Here is a 22,812-nt window from a genome sequence, read left to right as displayed (position 1 = left end):
ATCTATCTATCTATCTATCTATCTATCTATCTATCTATCTATCCTAATAGACGGGAGATGTTATTTTTTTTACATGCACATGGTCGAGCTATGGCGTCTGCTTTGTTGCCCTCGTAAGGTCACTGTGGTGAATACATGAATGAATGAATGAATGAATGAATGAATGAATGAATGAATGAATGCATAAACAAAATACGCAGAAAGTGGACAACTGTAGAGGTTAAATCGCCTGAATTTTTCAAGCATTATAGCAATATCACACACTCTTCAATCACATTTAAGCAGAGAGGGCAGTGAGGTATACATATGTGGCTAATAACATATCATAACAGTAAATTAAAATGAGAAAATACAACAGCTGGATGGCAATAATAAAGTGATATTTGTAAGATATCATGTGTAAAAAACAAAAATCGACGTAAATTATTTATTTCTTTGATCTTTGCTGCAGTGTAGTTTTTTGTTTTTTTGTTTTCAATTTTACTTAACAAATAATAAATGTTGTATTGTAGTTATCGCACTCTCCTACAGACAGCTGGAAGTATTTCTTCTCTCCCGGAAGTACTCTTTTTTTTTTTCAATCACCGCGATAGCTTGCGAGATTACAATCGTCCAACCAAGAAGGTCGGCTGATCATTCACTACGATCACGTGTATGCGGGCTGCAGAGGTTGACACAGACAAACAGCACATCTTAGCAGAGTGGTTCCACGCTACAACACCGGCAAGTTGTGTCTTGTATTTAAAACTTTCTATACTGACAGACAAACAGAAACAGACAACTAAGCTGGCACATATCCGCTTAAAAAGGGGAGCCTTTTTAAGCGGATATGTGCCAGCTTAGTTGTCTCGAACCGGGGGAAATGACGCCGTTAGCTTAGCCCACCATGCTAGCCGAAAGAGAACGTTCTAGATTCACCTGCCACTAGCTGCTTTTGATGTGACGTCAAACAGTCGTAAGCTGAATAACATTCACACGGCGGCCTTAAAGAGTTCACTGTGGCTGTGTCGGTTGTGGAAATTTTCTATTTCTATTTGTATTAATTTTAAAGCTCATTTGAAAGTACAGTAGCTCCTTTGGCAGATATGCTAAGCTATTGAGCTGCAATAAAGACTGCAGCCAGGATTGGAAACCGTTGAGTTCTTGTAATAGTAATAATCGCAATATCAAAATGTTTACCAACTTTCTACCATCAAAACTAATATTCTACGTACGAACAGGATGGATAGAATACACAATGGGTTAGCGATCAACTACCTCGTCATTCCACAAATTGGTCATGTGATTTTTGCGCATGCTTTATTATAGCGTAGTGAGCCAAACGTGCTGCCTTTATTCAGCTTCTTATTTTTTTCCCCTTCTTCATTCGTTGGCTCTTTCTGACCCGTTGCTGTCTTCCTCCTACTCAGACTTGCTTTTTTTCCTCACCATCCTTTCCTTCCTTTTCTTATTCTTGTATCATTTGTTTGTATCACTCAAATGACAACAGTTTTGTTTTTTTTAAACAAATTTACATTACCCTCCATTTACTTCTTTCCTAAACAGAGTGACACAATCAAGCACTGAAAATGGCAGACAACAGCCAGCAACCACCCCAAAGACTGGGCCCTATGGTAAGCCAGTCGCTCAACACCAGACCGATGTTTGTTTCATGCTTTTCTGTTGAAACAGCCAAAATTACAAATGGAAAAACAAAGTTTTTTTTTTTTTGTTTTTTTTTGTAACTCTTCAGTCCATAATCATTCCTGCACAAGTTTACTTAGTACACTACATGAACACGTGGCAGAATTCACAAATAGATTGCAGGTGACACTGAAGCTTAGGGGGGGGGTCAGATTATCCAATCGATTCATTTGGTAACATATGATTTTGCATTAATAAACACAATAGTGTGCATGTGAAGTGCAGTTTTTTTTTCCGCTTAATGTTATTGTAAACTTCACATCACTTTTTTTTCCCCCCTCCTGTAGCAATTTTTAATGAGCAACAAGCTGGAAACGGCCATGTGGCTGTCGCGCCTCTTCACCGTCTACTGCGCAATCATGTTCATATTACCAATCTTAGGGTAAGTATGCACTAACACGATCATCCAGTTGGCGTAACTAACCTAAACCTCTTATTGTGCGGAACCCCTTTTGCTTTAGGCCTAACGCGGCATCCAACTTCTACCAGCGAGCGCTGCTGGCCAATGCGCTCACCAGCGCCTTGCGCCTGCACCAGCGACTTCCCAGGTTCCAACTGAGTCGGGCGTTTGTGGCCCAAGCGCTGCAGGAGGACAGTTGCCACTACCTGCTCTACTCGCTCATCCTGGTCAACTCCTACCCCATCACTAGTATCCTTGACTTCAGTGTGCTTGCCTGCGCTATGGGCTGTCATGGGTTAAGTATTGCTTAATTAAGGCAGAGGTGCGATAATGGAGAACCACATGTGTAACCACAATTCAGAGAAACATTTTTTTCTTTCCTTTTTATTTTTATTTTTTTAAACCAAGAGAAGAAGACCTGATCATTTTAATTAGGATTTTGATAAGCATCATCATTTAGCCTCCAATTTGATTATGTTCTCAGATTCACATTTACCACCAATGAGCTACGTAGTTAAAATGTTGTTTTTCCCCCTTTTGTGTTTTTTTTTTTTTTTCCTTAATCCATTGTCTCTAGTGAGCATCTTCCCAGTCTTCCTCTTCTCCCTTCTCCACGCAACCACCTACACTAAAAAGGTCCTAGATGTGAGTACACCACAATAGGGGCGTAACGGTACAGGTAACCCACGGTACGGTCTGTACCTCGGTTTTTGGGCCACGGTTTTGGTTCGGTTTCGGTACGTAATTTGTACATAAAGAGAACTCCCTCGTCGTCGTATTCGATAAGGAAGCCAAAATTATTCCACACCACTTCTTCAAACTTTGGTTTGTCAACTCCGCAGCTCGCGCTTGTTTTTCCCGCTTCTGTGTGAGGGGGCGAGTGGGCAGAACCGCAACACTGATTGGACATTAGCTCGCGGGAGGGCTTTTCTCCAGCCGGCGCGGCTGCCTCGGCTTGCACGCGCGCAGACAGTGGCGTAGTAAGCATCAATAAATACAACATTTGTTATGGACCGAAAACCCGTGGTCCATAAGAGCGTATTGTCCCGCGCAGGGTGGACCGAATAGTCCGGTCCAAGACCGAGAACCGTTGCATCCCTACACCACAACTGCCGCCACTGGCTAGGACTGTTACTGCTTTCTTGTAAGGGTAGCGAGGAGTGTTGCTGCAGAAGGGAGCGAATGGATTTACAGTAATGATACACCAATATGTTTTTTTTTTTTTTTTAAGGCAGATACCGATTATTAGTAGTCAAGGAAGCTGATAACCGATATTTCAAGCCAATATTTGTTTGCAGTAAAAGAGAAAATATTGATGTAAAAATAAAAATAAATAACTTTTTCTTTTAATTTTAAACACATAAAGAATTAACCGATTTGCTTAAAAATTATAACAAAAAATTCAGGTAGCTTCCACAGTCATGAGCATGTGTTAAGCTAATCAAAAAGTAAGTAAATAGTTGCCTGAATTTTTCTACTCTAGTTTTCCAAAATGTCAACATAATTTCCTTCTTTTTCTATAGCTAATTTGGGGTTTATGTCAAGTTTCGTAAAAGGGTTCAAAAGATCTTTGCAGTGAAAAATTGTATGAATGTTAGAAATGTGTTTACGACAAGTAAAAACTGTAAACATCTTGCAAATCCTGATGAAAATCCTAAATTCGCTACGTTCGCAAGCATTCACCACTCAGTCAGATACCAGCTTTATTGCCCTTCAGATTCGCAAAAAGACTGATGCCAATATTTGTCAACTGATAATCGGCCCAGCCCGATATTAGATCTGTCCCTAAATTACAACATGGAAATTATGAAAATTGAGTTTAAATAACCTATTATCATGTTGCTGAAACAAACAAAAAAATCTGTTTGCAGCTGCTGGTTTGTATACAAGTAAATTATGTAATTGGCAATTTATATACTGGTAGTTGTCGTCATCGTCAGTGAGTTTTTCAGGAAGTAGCTGAGGATTGATTCCAAAGTGTTGTCATCGTCCGGACAGGCAGTGGGCCCCAGCAGCCTGATGTTCATCAGAAACCTCCTGGACAAAATGTCGGCCAATCAGCAGAACATCCTCAAGTTCATCGCCTGTAACGAGATCTTCTTGATGCCCGCCACCATCTTCATGCTCTTCAGGTAGTGCACATGAAAACCTAACATACCTATTTAAAAATAATAATATATATATTGGCACATGATGACCAAAACAACTGCGCCTACCGTTGCGGTAAACTCAGTGTCACTTTTACATACTTGCTTGGGCTGTGGCGCCCTCTTGTGGCTACTTTCAAAAGGCCTCAATTCTAGACACAATTTCAGAAATGGGGAAACAAAAATATTGATTTTTAACAATCTTGATGGGTGGGCATGTATGTGAGACATGAACACATTCACTGCCAGCCCAGTAAAAATGGCAGTGAATGAGTTGAATGTCTTCTGTAAAATGTTGTGAACTTGTGCGCTCACATTTTCTTTCCTTGTTATTTTGTCACCAGTGGCCAGGGAAGCTTGCTGCTGCCTTTCATCTACTATCGCTTCCTCAGCCTGCGCTACACGTCCAGAAGAAACCCGTACTGCCGGTGAGCATACATCATTGTTCTACACTTGAATCTATTGAACTATATATTTATTTAATTATTTTTTTTGTTTTGTCAGCGCACTGTTCACCGAGCTGCGAATCCTGCTGGAGCACTTCATCATGAAGCCAGCGTGCCCCGCCTTCTTCCGGAGGATGTGCCTCAGCAGCATCGCCTTTGTCAGCCGCTTGGCCCCTACCGGCGTCTGAAGGCCGTGCCATCCCACCATCATACTCCTTTTTTTTTTTTTTCTTTCTTTTTTTTTTCCACCCCGTTTGGCCGCCACTGAGGACGTGACTTCCATTTTGGATGAGGACACAATGGTGGCATCAGTGGAGGACATTTTGTTTTTATCGATGCAATGACAACTTGACCAGACCAGCCAGTAATGCACTGAAGTTTTTTTTTTTTTTTTTTTGGTCCTTTTCTTCTCCTATCTTAATGTGACCTCCTCAAAAAAGTGGATGGTGCCGCTCTTTTGTTACGCCAGAGCACTTCGGACATCTTAATGTCAGCATATGACGTAATTTATTCACTAATGTTATGAGATTAGTTGCAAAATGATCTATATAATTACAAATGAAGACATTGTGTCAGAAGGGGAAGGAGGCAGTGGTGATGATTTGTATGCAGTTTATATTTAGTTTATATTTATTTTTTTTTTGTATATGCTCTTCAAAAGCCTACCTTCACTCCTTTTTGTTGTACGAATGTCACATCTGCTGTACATTAGAGAATACGCATGAATAATGGGACATAATGTTGTTGGATTCCTTTTGAAAATGAACTTAATGATGCATGTCACCCATTAAGTGGAAGCTGCATTGCTTTCAATGTATAATTAATGATTCAGTTCTTTTTGTGTGCATTAATACCCATGTCCTAATACGAGTTGCTTACATGTATACCCCAATTTATTTTGTTAATGTTTGTCTACATTTGCCTTCAGATGAACCACGTTTTTATGGCGATATGAGCTCTTAAAGATTACAGAATAAAATATTAAGGATAGTAACCTTTTTTTGTACTGATTCTGTGGTTACTACACATTACACGATAGCTCTGTTGTGGCTACGCCTCCTTTTCCCGGAAGCAAAATATCCAATCAGGAGGTGTCTTGAATATGCAATGTTCAAACGTTGTCCAATGACCGCGCAAGTTACTGCGGATACAACGTTGCCATGGAAGCTATTTTAAGCGTAATGCTTCGTTTTCGCCCTAAATTAGTCTCTGTGTCGACCTGAAACCTGTTTGCTTTTCCATTCATCACCTACTTTCACCTGTGTTTTTTACTTTAAACACGACTGGGTCGTCGTTAAAGTACTTAACCCGCCCCACTAGTGTAAACACGTCGCGAATGCTAACTAGCTTTCTAGCCAATGTTAGCACGTCGAGCTAATCTTCTTGAGTGGATAATCCTTATCTCTTCTATCTCCTGTCTCTTATGATGATTTACCTCAAATGTTAGCAGTGACTTGTGACTGACGAATGGACCGATTGGTTGCCGCTTCTGTGGCCGGATAGACATCTAGTTTAGCGGCTTGTATCGTTATTTTCCTCCGAAATCAGGACTTGCCGCAAATAAAGATGGAGATAAATCTAAATCGAGTTGACTATATTCAGGTAAGTCCTCTCTGTCTCTATCTGGGTTGTTGGCCTTATTTTGATCTTTAAGAATGTTTGAGTATTATACTCTGTCACACTGGTTGTTTTACATGATTTTCTTGTCACTGACAGGTTGGAGTAACATCCCAAAAAACAATGAGGCTGCTGCCAACACTTGGAAAAAAAGCCACCCAGAAGGTATCATCAGTTAAACGGATCGTTTTGGGTATATTTCAGTGAAATAAACATTCAAGTGGTGTGATTTAATGTCATTGTTGTTGCAGGTGGCTGTTGCAGACCATGATGGCGTCTTGACATGTTTTGGGATGAAGAAGGGCGAGGCAGTAGTGAGTGATTACCCCCAACCAATTCAGTCAATGCTGTATATTTTACATATTTTGTTGCTAACATAAGCCCATGTATCGCAGCCGGTCTTCAAAACACTCCCGGGGCAGAAAATATGCCGAATGGACCTGGGCGGCGCAGCTGGAACGCCACAGGAGAAGATCTTTGTCTGCTCTGGGTCTCAAGTGCGAGGATTTACCAAGAAGGGCAAACAGTTCCTCACCTTTGAAGCCAATCTCACTGAGAGCATCAATGCCATGTAGGGAGTAACACCATGAATGTTCTCGGGGACCCTAACTCGTGGGAAACATAAAAGACCGATTTGGTTGATCCTCATTGCCCTCATTCAACAAGTTATAGAAAATTGTATATTGTGCCAGGCACGTGTCTGGCGCCGACCTCTTTGTGTGCGCCAGCTACATCTACAACCACTACTGCGACTGCAAGGACCAGGATTACTTCCTGTCGGGGGACAAGATCAACGACATTGTCTGTTTGTCCTCGGAGAACCTGGCTCGCCCCGTCCCTGTGCTGGCGTGTCAAGATCGAGTTCTTAGGGTGCTGCAGGTAGGCAATGCTCCTTGCAAGTCCTGATTGTTCAAATGATGTCAATAAAGATTTTTCTTGTTTATTTAAATTCATCAGGGATCCGAGCTGGCCTACGAGGTGGAGGTGCCCGGACCGCCTTCTGTGCTAGAACGTTACAGCAAAGATGGAGGCAAGTTAATTATTTTTCAAAGCAAATGTGCTTATTTTATTTTATTTTATTTTAAAATTTAACATTTTATCAAAAATGCAAATAATCTTTTTAATCCTTGAGCTGACGTATTGTTTATTAAAAAAAAAACAAGTGATCAAATGTGAATGTAATACATAAACATTATAAAACATTTGAAAACTGCATTGTATTTCATTTGGGGCCCAAGTGAATTGTGGGAATTTTGCCTCTCACTGTTAGGCGAGGACATCCTGTTTGGGACAACGGACGGCAAAATCGGCCTGATTCAGATCGCCGAAGAATCAGCAGCGACCAAGTGGGAGATTGACAACGACAAAAAGAAAGGAGGTGCTGTACTGTAGTGCGCGGTTGCCGTAATGGATCGCACATGCGGCTGTACCTAATGAAGTGGCCTGCGATACTGTGCTATGTCCAGGAATTCTCTGCCTCGACGCCTACGACATCACCGGCGACGGCGTGAGCGACATCCTGGTGGGCCGCGACGACGGGACGGTGGCTGTTTACGGTTTCGACAGCGCCAACGAGCCCGCGCTACGCTTTGAGCATGTGAGGGAGGGTCTTTAAATCTCGATGTGATGAGTCAGCGTTAAGTGTAACGGCTTGTGATTAGCTTCCTTTGCTTTGGCACAGGCCTTGTCAGAAAGCGTGACCTCCATCCAGGGAGGCTGCGTGGGGAAGGAGTCCTATGACGAGATCTTGACTGCCACCTATACAGGTGACATTTCAATGGATCAAGTGTATTGTAGCAGACTAATCAATATCTTTTTATGTCTTGTGTGTTTCCAGGTTGGGTGACGGGTTTGACTACGGAGCCTCAAAAGGCCGAGGTGGGTGCTGGAAACGAGGTGAGGATGAGTAAAGAGGTTCAATCCAAAGTGGAAGCCCTCAGGTAACCGGCGCCGTCATGACGACTTCCGAGCCTGAAGTGTGGAAACCGCAAGCCGTTCTTTCGCCGCAGAGCGGAGCTGGAGCAGCTCCAGGTCAAAGTTCAGCTGGGCCGCGAGCAGTACCAGCAGACGTCGCAGTCCAAGACGGCCATTTCGGTGGCGCCCGCCTTCAACATCAACGACAAGTTCACGCTGTGCCAGGACGACGCCAGCTACAGCCTCACGCTGGAGGTGCAGACGGCCATCGACAATTTGCTGCTCCAGGTATGTGCTGCCTTCGTACAACATGTTTGGGCTTTTCTTTTCTCAAACACAAGTACAGTGATACTTCGACTTATTAGTCCTCTCAATATAATGTTGTTTGCTGTACGATTTTTTTTTTTGGGTTTTGAAATTGGGGCAAATATTTTACTTACGTGAGATGGTGGCAGCAATTGCCACTTAGTTTTCTGTAAATCTAACACAGAAAAAGAAAAAATTACACATTGGGTATTTCACCAAATTTGGATTTGCAAAAGTCCACCAACAACAACTGTCCAAAGACAATATAACAATACTAAAAAGTAGGGCTGCACGAAATTAGAAAATCATGCGATGTGCTTTGTAGTTGCTGAATATAGCGATATCGATATTATTGCGATATTTATCATGTACCTGCAGAAATGACATTTTTGTGATCTAATTAAAGAATTACATTTTTTTTTCATGCAGCAAAACAAACTCAATATATTTTTAGTCATTTAATTGTAATTCAAATTTAAATAAAACCATAAAATTCCATGTTTTGAGATATGCATATTGCATGGACCAATGTCGCGATATCGATATTTTTTCGATATGTTGTGCTGCTCTACTAAAAAGCATTTTTTCTTCCACTATTACTGCTGCTTACTGACTCACTTGTGTCTGTCATGTTATGTCTGTATTATACTGCCCCCGGTGGCCATGGTGTGCATACCAGAAAGCACTGCACAGTCAATGCAGTACTGTATTAAAACGTGAAATCATGGTGCACAAACTTTCTTTTTTTTTTTTTTTTTCTATTTAATTGTTATTAATTATATTCCATGATGTGATAATGCAAAATATTTTCTGCAATAGTACTGAGTGATATGGATTACAGTATCCTAATATACAGTAAAACTATGATAGTATTTTTCCTTGAAATTGTATTTATTATTATTATTAATTAAATTTCTCTAGTCTTTTATGTATAAAAAAATATTTAAAAAAAAAATTAAATTGATAAAATTTTAAATAAAAATGAAGTGCAATTATCCAGTGAAAGAAATATGCCATTCAAAATATCTTGTCGTCTAACTTGTCTAACTTGTAGAGCGACGTCCCCATCGACCTTCTGGACGTGGACAACAACTCGGCAGTCGTCAGCTTCAGCGAGTGCGACTCTGAGGTGAGCCAAGACCTCAAAGTCCTCAAAACGAACATCTTCTTAGTTGACTGCCATTTTGAAATACTCTCTCTCTCTCCCTCTCCCTCTCCAGCAGCCAAACGGCAACTTTCTGTTGGCCACTTACAGGTGTCAAGCCAACACCACTAGATTGGAGCTCAAGGTAAGTAGCGTCCCAGTAATCAACGCAATTCATGTTCACATACATTCATGTTGACAAGCTCTGTTCATGCGTGTTGCAGGTGAGGTCCATCGAAGGGCAATACGGCACCTTGCAGGCTTACGTCACCCACAGGCTGCAGCCCAAGACGTGTCAGGTTCGCCAGTATCACATCAAACCTCTTTCTCTTCACCAGCGCACGCACAGCATCGACCAGGACAGGTGATTTTCCACCCTACACTTTTTATTTTTATTTTTTTTAATAATGAGCTAACATAATGATAGTATTCGTTGTGTATTGTGGATCCAGGCCCATGAACAGGCTGAGTCTGGTTGGACAGTTCAGTTTTGCAGAGATCCACTCCTGGGTGGTCTTCTGCCTGCCAGAGGTGCCGGAGAAGACGCCAGCGGGAGAGAGTGTCACCTTCTACTTCCTCAACACCTTCTTGGGCACGCAGTTGCACGCCACCTACAGGTCAGCTCCTGTATTAGACAACAGCACGAATGAAATGGACTTCAAATGCTCTCGTAAGAGGTTTATGGCGCCTATTATAAAACAACATCAAGATTCATAGCATTGTATCTCTATTCTAGTAAAGGAGAGGGCCACTTCAAGTCAGACAACATCTCTACCATCTCCATCCTGAGCGACGTCCTATCCAAAGAGGCCACCAAACGCAAAGTCAACCTGAACATTTCCTACGGTGGGCTGCGGGTGGATGATTATTCTCCTGGTGTGGTTTTGGGGATTTATGCACATTACAATATAAAGGTGCTTGTGTTCTTCTGCAGATATCAACGACGACTCCGTGAGCCACACGCTCAAGATGATCCACCCTAAACTGGAGTACCAGCTGGTGCTGGCGAGGAAAGTTCAGCTCATTGATGCACTGAAGGTATGTCTGATTAAAATGTTTTGTCCATTTTTTTTTCCTAGGGAACATTTATGGCTGCTGAACATGACTCTCCAAAACTCGCTCAGTAGCGCCCTATGGAAAGCTAGGAAAGTTTCAGCAAAAAAGTCTCAATGATAAAATGCTCGAAATTGAACAGGAAGTCGGCCTTTTGGTTTAGTGGAATTAAAGGCTCCTACTATGAGCCCCAAACAGAGGCCACACTATCTGAGACAAATGAGCAAATTTGAATTAAAATTAATTATTCCCGGTTTGATGGTTTAGGAGTTGCAGCTTCACGAGGGCAACGCCGACTTCCTGATCTCCGAGTATCGCAGCATCCTGGACGAGTCGGCCAGTCTGCTGGAGGAGTACAAGAGGCAGCCGGCGCACCTGGAGAGGCTTTACGGTGATACGTCATCATTCATATTTGACATTATTGTTATTTTTCATTATTGTACACTGACTGTTTTCTCTTGCTCCCCCGCAGGCATGATCACGGACCTCTTCATCGATAAGTTCAAGTTCAAAGGACAGAATGTGAAAGCCAAAGTGTCGTCGCTCTTGGAGATCCTGGATAGTTACGATTTGAATTCATTATTAGACTTTTTCAATGAGGCTTAATCATGCCGCCCATGTGAGATATTTTGTATTTTTGTCTATATATTTTTTTTCTTTTTATAGAAGTTTTCTGCTTTGACTGTAGATCATGTCATGTTCAAGTATGTTGTAATACAGTATATTATTTTCATACTAGTGTGGTGATGAATAAATCACTATATTGATGATTGTACTTTTTTTTTGCCTGCATTTTAAAATACAAATAAGACACAATTTGTTGTTTATGCATTGCAGCCACTACAAAACTGTTTTTTTTTCTTTAAAAAAAATACAAAAAATCAGCATCTGATAGTACGTTAGCGTTCAAACCTTTTTAGGCTTTCAATATAGGAATTAACTGACTTGTTTTGTTAGTATTTTAAACTTTTATTCCAACCGCTTGTTGAATTATACAGTATAATTCAAGTAGTATAATTTATACTACACATAAAAAACCTGTTCAAGGTTGCATCAATAGACAAAAAAAGCACAATAGTAAGGCAAGTGTTAAAATAACTAGTAAATTCTATTTTGGCGCAAATGTTTTTACAATTTATATGTACATACTACTTAACAAATGTTCGGACATTCCTGATTTATTTCATTATGATAATAAATACACAATAATTTTAACCTATAAATTACAGGTGAGTCAAGTTGCTTTTCGTGAAAAAGCGCTCGCTTTCCAACTGCACGCCGGTTTTGAATTTGCAATCACAGTCGCTAGTCCCCTCTTGTTTGCCGTCGATTTGTGACGTCACCACCGCCGCGGCTGGTGATTGGTCCGTTTCAATCCACGCGGGCTGCTTGAATGAGAGAAAAGCAACTGCAAAATTCAAGCGAGTCAGTCAGTGTGTGGAAACTAAAAGCAGCACCGGGGTAGCGAGTCACCTTGCAGGTTGGTGGAATTTAAAGTTATGGCACCCTGAAAGTATTGCGGCTGTTCCAAAAGTGTGCTCGTTTTTGCGGAGTTCCGTTGCTCTTTCAAGTGTTGGTTTGGTTTTCTGTTGCGACTGCGCCGTCATCTCCCACACGATCGCAGCTAACATTAGTCTGTATTGTCTGATATATTTTTGCAACAAAAGAAAAGCAACGGTTGCACTTAACTACTAATTTAAGTAGAGGCCAACTCGAAACATGTCGGGCGCAAACGGTAGCCAAACAACAAGCGACCTCCACGATCAAGAAAACATGCAGACAAGACTGCGAGACTCGCTGAAGCCCCGGGCGGCCGGCTTGGAGAACCAGGAGAACGTGCCGCCTAAGTCTGCGGCCACCAGGACCGTGTTGGCCCCCCTGCAGAACAACCAGAGGAGCAAAGGCCAGATCCAGCGCGCTTACAAGCAGGTCAGTTGGGCTCGCTACCCACTTCTAAGTTCTTGTAGCCTCATCAGCTAGTTAGCTTGCAAGCTAGGCAAAGTATGCTGTATGTAGCATTAATGAGGAAAAATAAAATTAAAAATTGGAGAGTCACTCTTACACCAATATATTCAGATTGACTGTTTGTCTTGCTTATGTGTTGATATGCATTTAATTGTTGCCCAAGATGAATGAATTAACTTTTAGTCCGCCATTTTATGGCTTCGATGCGTTGCGTTTGCTTTGTCATCTTAAAAATAAAATTTAACGTGCTTAAAAAAAGTCAATGTAACCAATGGTTAATTTAAAAAGAAAATGGAAATTGATGGATGTTAGAAGCATACTATCACTTTGACACTCCCTCCTTTTAATAACATGAGGCCCACATTGTGATTATATAGGCAGACCAACTATCACCTTCTGAGTCTAATTTTAACTTAAGTCAAAGCTTTTATTGAACTAGAAAATCAAATCCTTTTGGATCAGAGATCCAATTCAAATGTGGTCTGGCCAAGCAGGTGGTGCACAATTGTCATAAAAATACAATGCCTGGCTGAAACCTGTAATTTCTAACCAAATGGAAGCACAACAGAATTGATTGAATCACTTCTTTTGAGCACTTTAAAATTAATGGTTAAATGATTATGAGTGGATTTTAAAACAACCTGGCTCTATTTAGATGGGGGTTCCACAATGAGGTAATTTTGAGAATGTTCTTCTTTTAAGACCATTCTTAATTTTACATGCTTATACATATAACACAAATGAATAATACTCTGCACTTGTTCTACATTGTTTGCCAGGAATCCTCACAGCAGCCGTCATGTAAAAATGAAGAACCCTGCAAAGCCTCCTCCAAGCCGCCCCCCTTCCAAATCCATGTGGACCCACAGCCCTCCAACGTCTGTGTCAAGAAGCAGCACGGTGCCGCCACCGCAAAGGTCGAAGAGCTCTCCGAGGAGGATTCGCCACTGAAGATCGACCATGCCGTTGCCCGTCTGCGCCAACCTCTGGCCACGCTTGACATCCCTGCACCGGCCATGGACATCAGTTTTGGTTGGTGACTTGACTGAAAATGTTCAAAATTATGGTTTTTAAACTTTGACTAATGACTATGTAATTTTTCTTCCTAGACTCTCCAATGGACATGTCTGTGATCGAGGAGAAGACTATCGACGTCAAGGAGGTGCCTGAATATGCTGAAGAGATTCATGCGTATTTGAGGAAACTGGAGGTGAGATGTTACACTTCCTGCCGGTTTGTCTGGAGTCTTTCCTCTGAGTGCTGCATGTAGAAAAGTAGGAGGTTGTAAAGGGCCTCTTTGGAATTCTTTTAACTTATTTAAAGGGTAAAATCAGTCCATGCACTTGTGTTCTATGCAGCCCCACTAGTCTATGGTCTTCTGGTTATGGTCACAGCTCGGCTTCAGAAAACGGGTCATCTGTGATTGGTCGTTGCCCTGATTAATTGTGATGTCACTGTCAGTCGACAGCAAGTGACAAAATGGCCGCTCCTGAGATGGATTAAAAATGGCTGCATTTTGCTTCGTAACTTGTATTCCAAAAGAAATGTTTATCAGAATGTCATTTAGACTAGTTAGGTTACATAACTTTGTCAAGAGATGTTTAAGGGATACTTTACTAATTTAGCCATTTTTTGGCAGTCAAACATTTTGCCTATAATTTAAAATTCATTATTTTTCATGTAAAATGAGTACCTATAAAAACACATTTTGCAAGTGTGAAATAAAAAAACCAACTTGATGTCGACTGAAAATGACATCACAAGGGCTCGGGTAGCCAATCACAGCTCAGCTTGTGAATGTCACATGACCAAACCTAGGAAACAGGTGAGCTGTGATTGGTTACCTGAGCCCTTGTGATGTCATGATAAGTCAACAAAGTTGTAAAATGTTTTTAAAGGTACTAATTGTATGTGGAAAAATAATGAAAGCATCAAATCGTAGACAAAATATCAACTTTTTATTGCTATAATGGGCTAAATAAGTGAAGTATCTTTTTAAGGTTGACTTCCACTTTAAACTCAGATTTAGTGTACAATATTGGAGTGGTACTCAAATACCCCTATCCAGCTTGTTTTCCCATGTCTCCCACAGCCAACTGTTTCAAACTATTAGCTAATCAGAAAGCTCTGCATGAAGCCTGATATTGATGCTTAGCTGTGTTAGCTAGGTTTGACTGAGTGGCAAGCAGAACAATGAAATGGTCTTTCAACATAATACTAATGAACTAAATGCTGAGATTTCACCCAGGAAATAAATTTGTGAGTAATGGAAGGGTTGCTAAAATCTTAAAGGGGCTGTCTGCCGGATTCACTCAGAAAAATGCACTGTTTAAATACAGGATTTAAACAAACTACTTCTCAATTTGTAGCTATGGGATTTTCATAACGTGTGGGGGTGATTTTTATCCTACACCCCCAGCCTGTATTTTGCCATTTTGTGTTTTTGTAAACAGCGGGCCATTTCTGTGGAAAGACAGGCTTTACACCCCTCCAGCCAATCTCAGAGCGGTGGGGTGGGTGGCGTGTCGCAAACGTGTCAGCTGCGTGACGTCACTCCCGCGGCAATTTGAAATCAAGCACGTATTATTCCCCCCCACTCGCTCACAGAAGCTTACATGTGTGAATTGGGGGGGTTGGATTTGTGCGTGCTTTCAAATTGCTGCGGGAGTGACTGCTGACACGGTTGACCCCCCCCCCCCCCCCCCCCCCCCCCACACACACACACACACCCCACCCACCCCGCTCTGCGATTGGCTGGAGGGGTGTAAACACTGTCTTTCCACAGAAATGTTCCGCTGTTTATAAAACACAAAATGGAAAAATATAGGCTGGGGGTTTAGGACAAAATCACACCCACATGTTATGAAAAGCCCATATTTATAAATTTAGAAGTATTTGTTTGTTTAAATCCTGTATTTAAAAAGTGCATTTTCCTGAGTGAAACCGGCAGACAGCCTCTTGAAAGGTTTTGGAGCCCCTCGTTTAAATATGGCTGAATCATCCCACAGGTGAAGTGTCGCCCCCGCTTGGGCTACATGAGGAAGCAGCCCGACATCACCAACAGCATGCGCGCTATCCTGGTGGACTGGCTGGTGGAGGTCGGCGAGGAGTACAAGCTCCAGAGCGAGACGCTCTACCTGGCCGTCAACTACATCGACCGCTTCCTGTCGTCCATGTCGGTGCTGCGCGGCAAGTTGCAGCTGGTGGGCACCGCCGCCATGCTGCTGGCCTCGTAAGTTGACTTTCGATTTGCTTCGGTTGTTGCTGCTTTTTTAAATCTAAATTAACTTGTGCGCATGTGTAGCAAATTTGAGGAGATCTACCCCCCGGAGGTGTCGGAGTTTGTCTACATCACGGACGACACCTACACCAAAAAGCAGGTGCTGAGGATGGAGCAGCTGGTGCTCAAGGTGCTCTCCTTTGACCTGGCGGCGCCCACCATCAACCAGTTCCTCACGCAGTACTTCCTGCATCACCCTGCCAGCAAGCAGGTGGAGAGCCTCTCCATGGTGAGCACTGGATGGCGACTGAAAAATTGAGTCATTTGACAAAAGACCAGTGTCAAATCTCTGCCTTAAAGTATAACATAACAGCATTTTTATTTTAAGTCTTATTGTAGATGCACACTTACTCAGTGTAGAAATAAGTTGAGATGCTAGTGAGCCACAAAGTAGCTGTGCAATCCAGACCAGTTTGCAGAACTGGTTTAGCACATTTTGATTATTTATTGAACAACGATAAACTGTTGGTAGTCAGATTCATAAACGAGTTCTCAGCCGCTCAAGACGCAGACCAACTAACCTGAGTTAACAGCAACTCCTCGCAGATACACACGCGGTCACAGATACTACAGTGTCGAAGGTAAGATAACCGCACATTTGGTTGGACTTGTTAATGCAATTTTATTTATTAGAGTACATCATGACTTTGATGGAGGAAGCCCTAGTTAGTTACAATTTCCTCTCTTTTGCTGACAAGACTTCAGTCAACAATTGTTTGAATTAGCTATGCCGTTAATTTGTGGCCTAGCCTCTAGGATTTTCTGAATGTTTATGTACGCCTTACAAAATTTAGGTAAATTTCTTTGGAGGAACCCAAGTGTTAATGGCTGTGTTATTAATTTTTTAATTATGGAAATGTGTACAAATGTGCTAACAGTACCTCAGCGAGCTCAGCTTGGTGGATTGCGACCCATTCCTGAAGTACCTTCCTTCCCAAACTGCTGCCGCTGCCTACATCCTGGCCAACAACACAATCGCTGGTGCATCATGGGTATGTTTTCCAGATTTTTGTTTTAGTTAATTTTGTGAGCTTTGACATGACGGGCTCGTGTGCAGCCCAAGTCTCTGGTGGAGAGGACGGGCTACACCCTGGAGGAGCTGAGGCCATGCGTAGATGAGCTTCACCAGATGTACCTGAACGCACCACAGCATGCTCAGCAGTCAGTCAGGGAGAAGTACAAGACTTCCAAGTAAGAATTGATGCCACACATGATTTAAGTTTAATAATTGAAGTGACTCATGGAAATTTTCTCCCCAGGCATCATGAAGTTTCCACTATCGAACCTCCAACTACTCTGCAGTTTGACTGAACCCCTTCAATCCCCCCCTTTTTAAGAGTTGTACTTCCTGTCACTTGTCTTTTTTTTTTTTTTTTTTTTTTTTCCCCTTGTGGCCTGTTCCCGAAGTACATTCATTGTTTTTGATAAATTCCTGATGTTCATAGTGTTTTAATCTGGTTTTAAAATCAGATCTATGTGTAAATACAAGCTGATTTGCCCTGCTGCCAAGGGTTGAGGGTTTTATGCCCAAGCAGTTGTAATTGCTGGGTTGTTTTTCTAAGTCAACCTAGTCTTGTTAAAGCAGGTGAGTTTTACACATTAAACGTGTTTGTCAGTCATGGCGTTGTCTGTGTCATTACATTTGGGTGACTGGCATGACTTGTCGGGTCGTCTTGCAGCACTGTAAAGTAACGCTCTTGTAAATAAAATTCACTTAAAGATCACTTGGCCTGCTTCCTGCCTATTTTATTCTGGCTGACCACAGGGGGCAGCAGTGGTTCACTTTATATCTACCAGGAAACTGGGTTTAATTGTTCAAATTTAGTCACTCCTGCAAAGGCCTTAAAACAAACCACAGGTAATGCAGTCTGTCACCTGAATCACAAACAAAACCCATTTAAGTGCTGCCTCTGGATTAAAAATAGCTTTGCAGTCATTTGACTGGGATAAAAGTTAAATCTAATGCAGCGTTGCTAAGACTGCAGACCATTTTTCACTTGAGCAACCCTCAAAAATCAAACGTTCCCGTGTCAACTAATACATAAAATGTAAACTTGTGGCTATGCATGATGCCGCACAAAGTGGAATGAAGCCCTCAGGTCAAATGTAGGCTTTGAATGAAGCTAAGTGATTAGCTTCTAGTCATCCTGAATGGATCCCTCAAAAAACCCAAATGAAGATTGAAAAAAATACTGAATCATCATTGGAACTCTGCTGAATCCATCAATCAAGAGTTGCATGTTTTGGCGTCAAGGTAAGACAAAAGCTGTAATTTAATTCATGCTAAACTGCTTTCAGCTCCCTAGCCAAAATGCTAACGTGTTTGAGGCAGCTAAAGTAAGGCTATAACTGCTGTATGTCTTCCTGTTGCACTTTGCTCAGGTCTACATAGAAAATTATTTTATATTGCACATTGAGAGCTAGCAATACGTTTGTATAGACACTTCATCATTGGCGGAGGTCTGCACTAGTGCACTTGTTACCTAGCAATTAAAAATCAGTGTTGGTGAAATGTACATTTGAAAACGACCTGTCATTGTAATCGGTTGAAACTGTTGAGATCAATAAGGACAAATGTAAAGGCAGAGAACCTTGCACATGCACAGGAAGTGCTCAGTAGTGAATGCCTGCGTACCAAACTGCATTTTCTTGATTTTATTTTAATATATTAAAGGCCATGACTAATGCAACCAACCGTTCCATTACGAATATATTACTTTTATGTGCAATAACCTGAATGTCTCACTCATTGTAGGTTCTGCTAACGCGACGTTCACGCCTATCAAGATTCAAGAATAAGGCAAGAGTATGTTTTTTTGTTTTATTTGTTCTGAATATTTTTGCTAGTTAGACCAACAAATCACATACAATGAGTTAAAGGAATATTTGAGTCATTTACCATTAGCAGTAAGAAGTTCATAAGTTGTCTATAATTTGGTAACTTCATTATGTCTCAAGTACAATAAGCGAAGTGTGCGTTAAGTTCGCTCATGCTGGGGGGTAAACGAGGCTACCAACTACCCTATTAATTAATGATGGGACTTTTGGCTCTTACAGGGGAGCCGTTCATTCGGGAGTCGTTCACGTAAAAGAACGGCTCTCGATAGACTCGGTACCCAACGTTCACGTTGAAGAGCCGTTCAAAAGACTCGATTCTTTCGTGACTGACACATCACTACTATTCATTTGAAAGGCGAAGATTAGAGTGGTGACAAATTTTTTGTGTAACTGTACACTTTAAAGCTTGCAAGTCAACTCTCCTGATGTCAGTAAACCATGTTATGCATGTTAACAAAAAGAACAGCAACTTTCCAGCGGTTGAAACGTTTCTATCAGAGCTGATTCCATTGGATCCAATTCATTTTCAATGACAGTTTGGTAGTTTTGCCTATCCAAAATCTACCCATAATGCACCTTGATATTGGGATGCGCACATCGCTTATTAATACCGTTTAAAAAATTTCGCCCCTTGCTGTCGACTGAAAATGACATCACGTGTGCTAAGGGCTTGGGTAACGACCAATCATGGCTCAGTTTGTAAACATCACATGAACCAATCCCGGAAAACCAGCGAGCTGTGATTGGTCGTTGAGCTCTCAGCACCTGTGATGTCATTTTGAATTGACAGCAAGTGGTAAGATGTTTTTAACTCATTGACGGAAAAAGACGTCAAATAATGCATTTTTGCTGGGCTGGCAGTGAATGTGTTAAAGGTATTAATTGTACATGAAAAATAATGGTTTTCACTTTTTATTTTATTAAGTTAAAAAAAAAAAAAAAAGTGAGTAAAACAAAACCTGATCTTCGACCATAACCTGAAAATTACGCGTTTTGTTACTTTTATTCTCAAGTACACCGCCGTGCGTGCAGCCAGTGACATGCCAGTCCCCCCTCCTCCTCCTCCTCCCCTTTTTTTCCTTCCTTCTTTCCTTTTTCTTCCCCTGTCGGGCAGAGCATGAGACGGGAGCGCAAGGAAAGGGACACAGCCGCGGGAAGAGAAAGGGAATGTCTGTTTCAATCATGGAGACGGACGGGAATTTCATCACCTAGCGCTCGGCTACCTGTCGGAATGGCCTCCGCACGCCATCCTTGAAGTTTTTTATTTATTTTTTTGTGGCTCTTTTCGAGGGTGCTCCGGTATGCCGGCCCCCCGCAAATTCCTGCTGGCGTCCACGTCGTTGCCCCTGCAGCTGGACTGGGGCTGGAACGTGAGCGTGTACCTGGCCATGCTGCTGGGGCTACTGGGGCTCATCATGCTGCTGCTGTGGATGCTCATCAAGCAGCTGCGCCACTCGGTGGGCAAAGCCAGCCTGCAGCTGGCCAGATCCTTCCGACAGACCCCCGCCAGCACCACCAACGCCATCAGCACCTCCTCGGTTCAGGAGCTCCGCCATGTGCTATGAACGGAATGCACTCCCCCCACAAACCCCCACCTTCTCCTTGTGGACTGATGTAAGGGGGAGGGAAAAAAAACAAATGTGATGGAGTTGCCCGAAAAGGACATCGACATTCTGCCGGATTTGAGCTATGTTTGCCTCATTATTGTTATTAATTATTAAACCATCTTTTTCTTACTTGCCTTTTCTCCTTTCATCCTTTAAAGCGGGCTTGTGATGACCACAGTGGTTCCCTCTGGGCATCATCTGGATTATTCAGTTAATTGCACAGATGGTGGAAAACTGCCCAAGGGCGAAAAGTTTTAATTGTTGTGTGTCCCCCCCAAACCCCCTTTCTTTCTTAATGTATGGATTTATTTATTTATAAACTGAACATGAATGTAATCAATAAATGTAATTTTTTTAATTAATTATTTTAAAAACCATTCAATTTGTATCCTGATGATTAAAGATACAGCGTTGGGCCTCTTGGCATTGTTTAAAAAAAAAAAAAAAAAAAAAGACCAAATATGTCATGAAAAAGATAGAATCAAGTATAATTTCGGTGAAAATTACCAAACATTTTTGTATTTCATTGGTGTCAGGCCAAAACCTTGTACCTCCAAAATCGACGCTTTTCAAGAGACCCCAAAAACGGCATGCTTATTCAACCGGTAACGTTGCGTCATCAAAGAGCGCAAGCTATTTTTCAACACTTTAGATTGGCCAATAATTAATAAAAACGACACCCATACGTGTGGAATGATCAAAAGTGTATATATAATACAGGTCACAATTTGGCAAATTTATATATATATATATATATGAATAACCTATGTGCTGCCCACACAAAAAAAAAATCATAAAATCTTGAAATTGTAAAACAATGTAATAATGAAAAAGGATTACATTACAAAAGCCCCGTTACTTGCACTAAGTATCTTCTTGCAACCTGTGTTTTGCAAAAAAAAAATTAAAAAAAAAATATTCTACAATATTTTTATTGTCATTGTAGACTCAAAGGGTGTGAATAACAATTAGATAAGTTGATTGTGTTTGTTCACTGATCTGCTCCATAAGGTCATTTCTTATTAGCACAAATGAAGGCAGTGGCGTGTGAGCCAGCTGCGAGACGATGAGGCTCAGGAGGCTTGATGATGGATGACAGAATTTTTTTATTTCATGTCAGTCAGTCAGTCAACGGGTTGACAAGCGATTGGGTCCATGGCTCGGAAATACCACTTCGTCCCCGAGGCGCAAGTAGGAAGTTCTTTAACAAAAGTTTTGACAATGAAGGTTTTTTTTTGGTTTTTTTACTTAGCTCATTAATTTCAAGTGGATGTCAGACGAAATGAAAATATGAGTTGTTTTTTTTTAAACATAAAACAACTTAATTTCTGATATAACAATTTATCATCCCCCCACTTAATAAACTTTCGATATAATATAAGACTAAGGAAATTGCAAATGTATGACAAATAAATACTGTATATACATGGAAACTTTTTGTATATGTTTTTATTTTTTTGGTTTTACTCAATTCTTCTATTACAAATTATTTCTCACAATATTAAATTTTATTCTCAAAACATTACCCCCCCCCCCCCCTCAAAAAAATATAAAACTTTCTTTCCCACAATATAACAAATTTCCACAATTAACCCATCTGCAAAATGCAACTTTATTTCTCACAATATTCTAACTTATTTACTTAATTTTTTGCAATATTAAAAATATATTCTCATTTTCCCCCATCATAATTGAACTTAAATAAATTCCATGTGGCCCAAATTTGACCGCATATAAAAAAAAGAGAAGAAAATCTTAAATTCACACTTCATTGATTCTCATAACATTTTTCTTTAAAAAAAAAAAAAAAAACCACACACCTGTATTTCTTGCAAATTGAAAATGTATTTATATAATATTACTTCTTTTAAAAAAATGTATCACTATTTTAACAATATAAAGTATATCATAGTAGTATGATTTTATATCCCTTGTAATTTATCTTGGCATAACTAAACTTTTTTTTATTTTATTTTTTTAAATAGAGATGATTATTTTAATTGTGGGAATGCTGAAGCATTCCCACGTTATTGTGATTTTTATTCTCCACACTTTTTTGCCACGTAACAACTCCCACATAATACTTCCAATATACATTGTTCAAATTTCAACTAGCTTCAAAAATTCACGCCTCCCGGGTTATATATCGCCTGATTCCACATTATTTATAGTATTTGCACAATTTAACATTTAATATCAACTTTTTCCATTCATTTTCAATGGGACAGACATTCAACTTTTTCTAAGTATCATTTTCCTCGTCCACTTCCATCCATATAACTTATCATCATTGCCAGGTGTCTGACACTACTCGGTGGCACAGTTGGTAAAGCGCATTGTCCAGTAACCAGGAGGTTATAATTTCATAATTTATCTCGCAATTTACTTCATAAGCATTCCACGTACATTCAG

The 22,812-nt window shown here is 40.9% G+C and overlaps 3 protein-coding genes and 1 long non-coding RNA gene across 6 annotated transcripts; all 4 read left to right on the top strand.

The window, feature by feature from the left end:
• Nucleotides 1-587: 587 nt before the first annotated feature.
• tmem33 (transmembrane protein 33) lies at nt 588-5,670 on the top strand. Of its 3 annotated transcripts, none has more exons than XM_077532777.1 (8): nt 588-723; nt 1,546-1,613; nt 1,971-2,065; nt 2,145-2,332; nt 2,661-2,728; nt 4,082-4,215; nt 4,575-4,658; nt 4,735-5,670. In XM_077532777.1, the coding sequence occupies exons 2-8, from the start codon at nt 1,569-1,571 to the stop codon at nt 4,862-4,864; spliced, it is 744 nt and encodes a 247-aa protein (XP_077388903.1). In that variant the 5' UTR covers nt 588-723; nt 1,546-1,568; the 3' UTR covers nt 4,865-5,670. The 3 variants fall into 3 exon arrangements, with proteins under 3 accessions (XP_077388903.1, XP_077388906.1, XP_077388904.1); XM_077532780.1 differs by lacking the exon at nt 588-723 and adding an exon at nt 841-955; XM_077532778.1 differs by lacking the exon at nt 588-723 and adding an exon at nt 978-1,241.
• A 139-nt stretch (nt 5,671-5,809) lies between these two features.
• Nucleotides 5,810-11,478, top strand: bbs7 (Bardet-Biedl syndrome 7). Its single transcript, XM_077531881.1, has 19 exons — nt 5,810-6,278; nt 6,393-6,458; nt 6,545-6,607; nt 6,689-6,864; nt 6,986-7,172; nt 7,251-7,323; nt 7,564-7,671; nt 7,760-7,890; nt 7,975-8,059; nt 8,131-8,233; nt 8,303-8,495; nt 9,568-9,642; nt 9,734-9,802; nt 9,882-10,021; nt 10,110-10,274; nt 10,394-10,503; nt 10,592-10,695; nt 10,978-11,101; nt 11,183-11,478. The coding sequence occupies exons 1-19, from the start codon at nt 6,243-6,245 to the stop codon at nt 11,314-11,316; spliced, it is 2,142 nt and encodes a 713-aa protein (XP_077388007.1). The 5' UTR covers nt 5,810-6,242; the 3' UTR covers nt 11,317-11,478.
• Nucleotides 11,479-12,105: 627 nt separating this feature from the next.
• On the top strand, nt 12,106-17,679 carry ccna2 (cyclin A2). The gene is made up of 8 exons (XM_077532741.1): nt 12,106-12,639; nt 13,455-13,707; nt 13,785-13,885; nt 15,684-15,907; nt 15,980-16,184; nt 16,834-16,947; nt 17,013-17,146; nt 17,215-17,679. Exons 1-8 carry the CDS (start codon nt 12,430-12,432, stop codon nt 17,264-17,266), a joined length of 1,293 nt encoding a protein of 430 aa, XP_077388867.1. The 5' UTR covers nt 12,106-12,429; the 3' UTR covers nt 17,267-17,679.
• Nucleotides 17,680-18,172: 493 nt separating this feature from the next.
• LOC144025323 (uncharacterized) lies at nt 18,173-20,465 on the top strand. The gene is made up of 3 exons (XR_013284832.1): nt 18,173-18,209; nt 18,711-18,761; nt 19,908-20,465. It is a non-coding gene; the product is annotated as an uncharacterized LOC144025323 (long non-coding RNA).
• The last annotated feature ends 2,347 nt before the right edge of the window (nt 20,466-22,812 follow it).

Source organism: Festucalex cinctus, chromosome 9 (genome assembly GCF_051991245.1).
Source record: "Festucalex cinctus isolate MCC-2025b chromosome 9, RoL_Fcin_1.0, whole genome shotgun sequence".
NCBI classification, from domain to species: Eukaryota; Metazoa; Chordata; class Actinopteri; order Syngnathiformes; family Syngnathidae; genus Festucalex; species Festucalex cinctus.
This window is presented reverse-complemented; position numbering and strand designations above follow the sequence as displayed.

Coding starts and splice junctions, on each gene's coding strand:
- tmem33 (XM_077532777.1), top strand. CDS start 1,569: ATGGCAGACAACAGCCAGCAACCACCCCAAAGACTGGGCCCTATG. Junction 2,333..2,660: donor CAACTCCTACCCCATCACTA/GTATCCTTGACT, acceptor CATTGTCTCTAG/TGAGCATCTTCCCAGTCTTC. Junction 4,659..4,734: donor AGAAGAAACCCGTACTGCCG/GTGAGCATACAT, acceptor TTGTTTTGTCAG/CGCACTGTTCACCGAGCTGC.
- bbs7 (XM_077531881.1), top strand. CDS start 6,243: ATGGAGATAAATCTAAATCGAGTTGACTATATTCAG. Junction 6,865..6,985: donor ACTGAGAGCATCAATGCCAT/GTAGGGAGTAAC, acceptor ATATTGTGCCAG/GCACGTGTCTGGCGCCGACC. Junction 11,102..11,182: donor GCACCTGGAGAGGCTTTACG/GTGATACGTCAT, acceptor GCTCCCCCGCAG/GCATGATCACGGACCTCTTC.
- ccna2 (XM_077532741.1), top strand. CDS start 12,430: ATGTCGGGCGCAAACGGTAGCCAAACAACAAGCGACCTCCACGATCAA. Junction 15,908..15,979: donor GCCGCCATGCTGCTGGCCTC/GTAAGTTGACTT, acceptor GCGCATGTGTAG/CAAATTTGAGGAGATCTACC. Junction 16,185..16,833: donor AGGTGGAGAGCCTCTCCATG/GTGAGCACTGGA, acceptor ATGTGCTAACAG/TACCTCAGCGAGCTCAGCTT.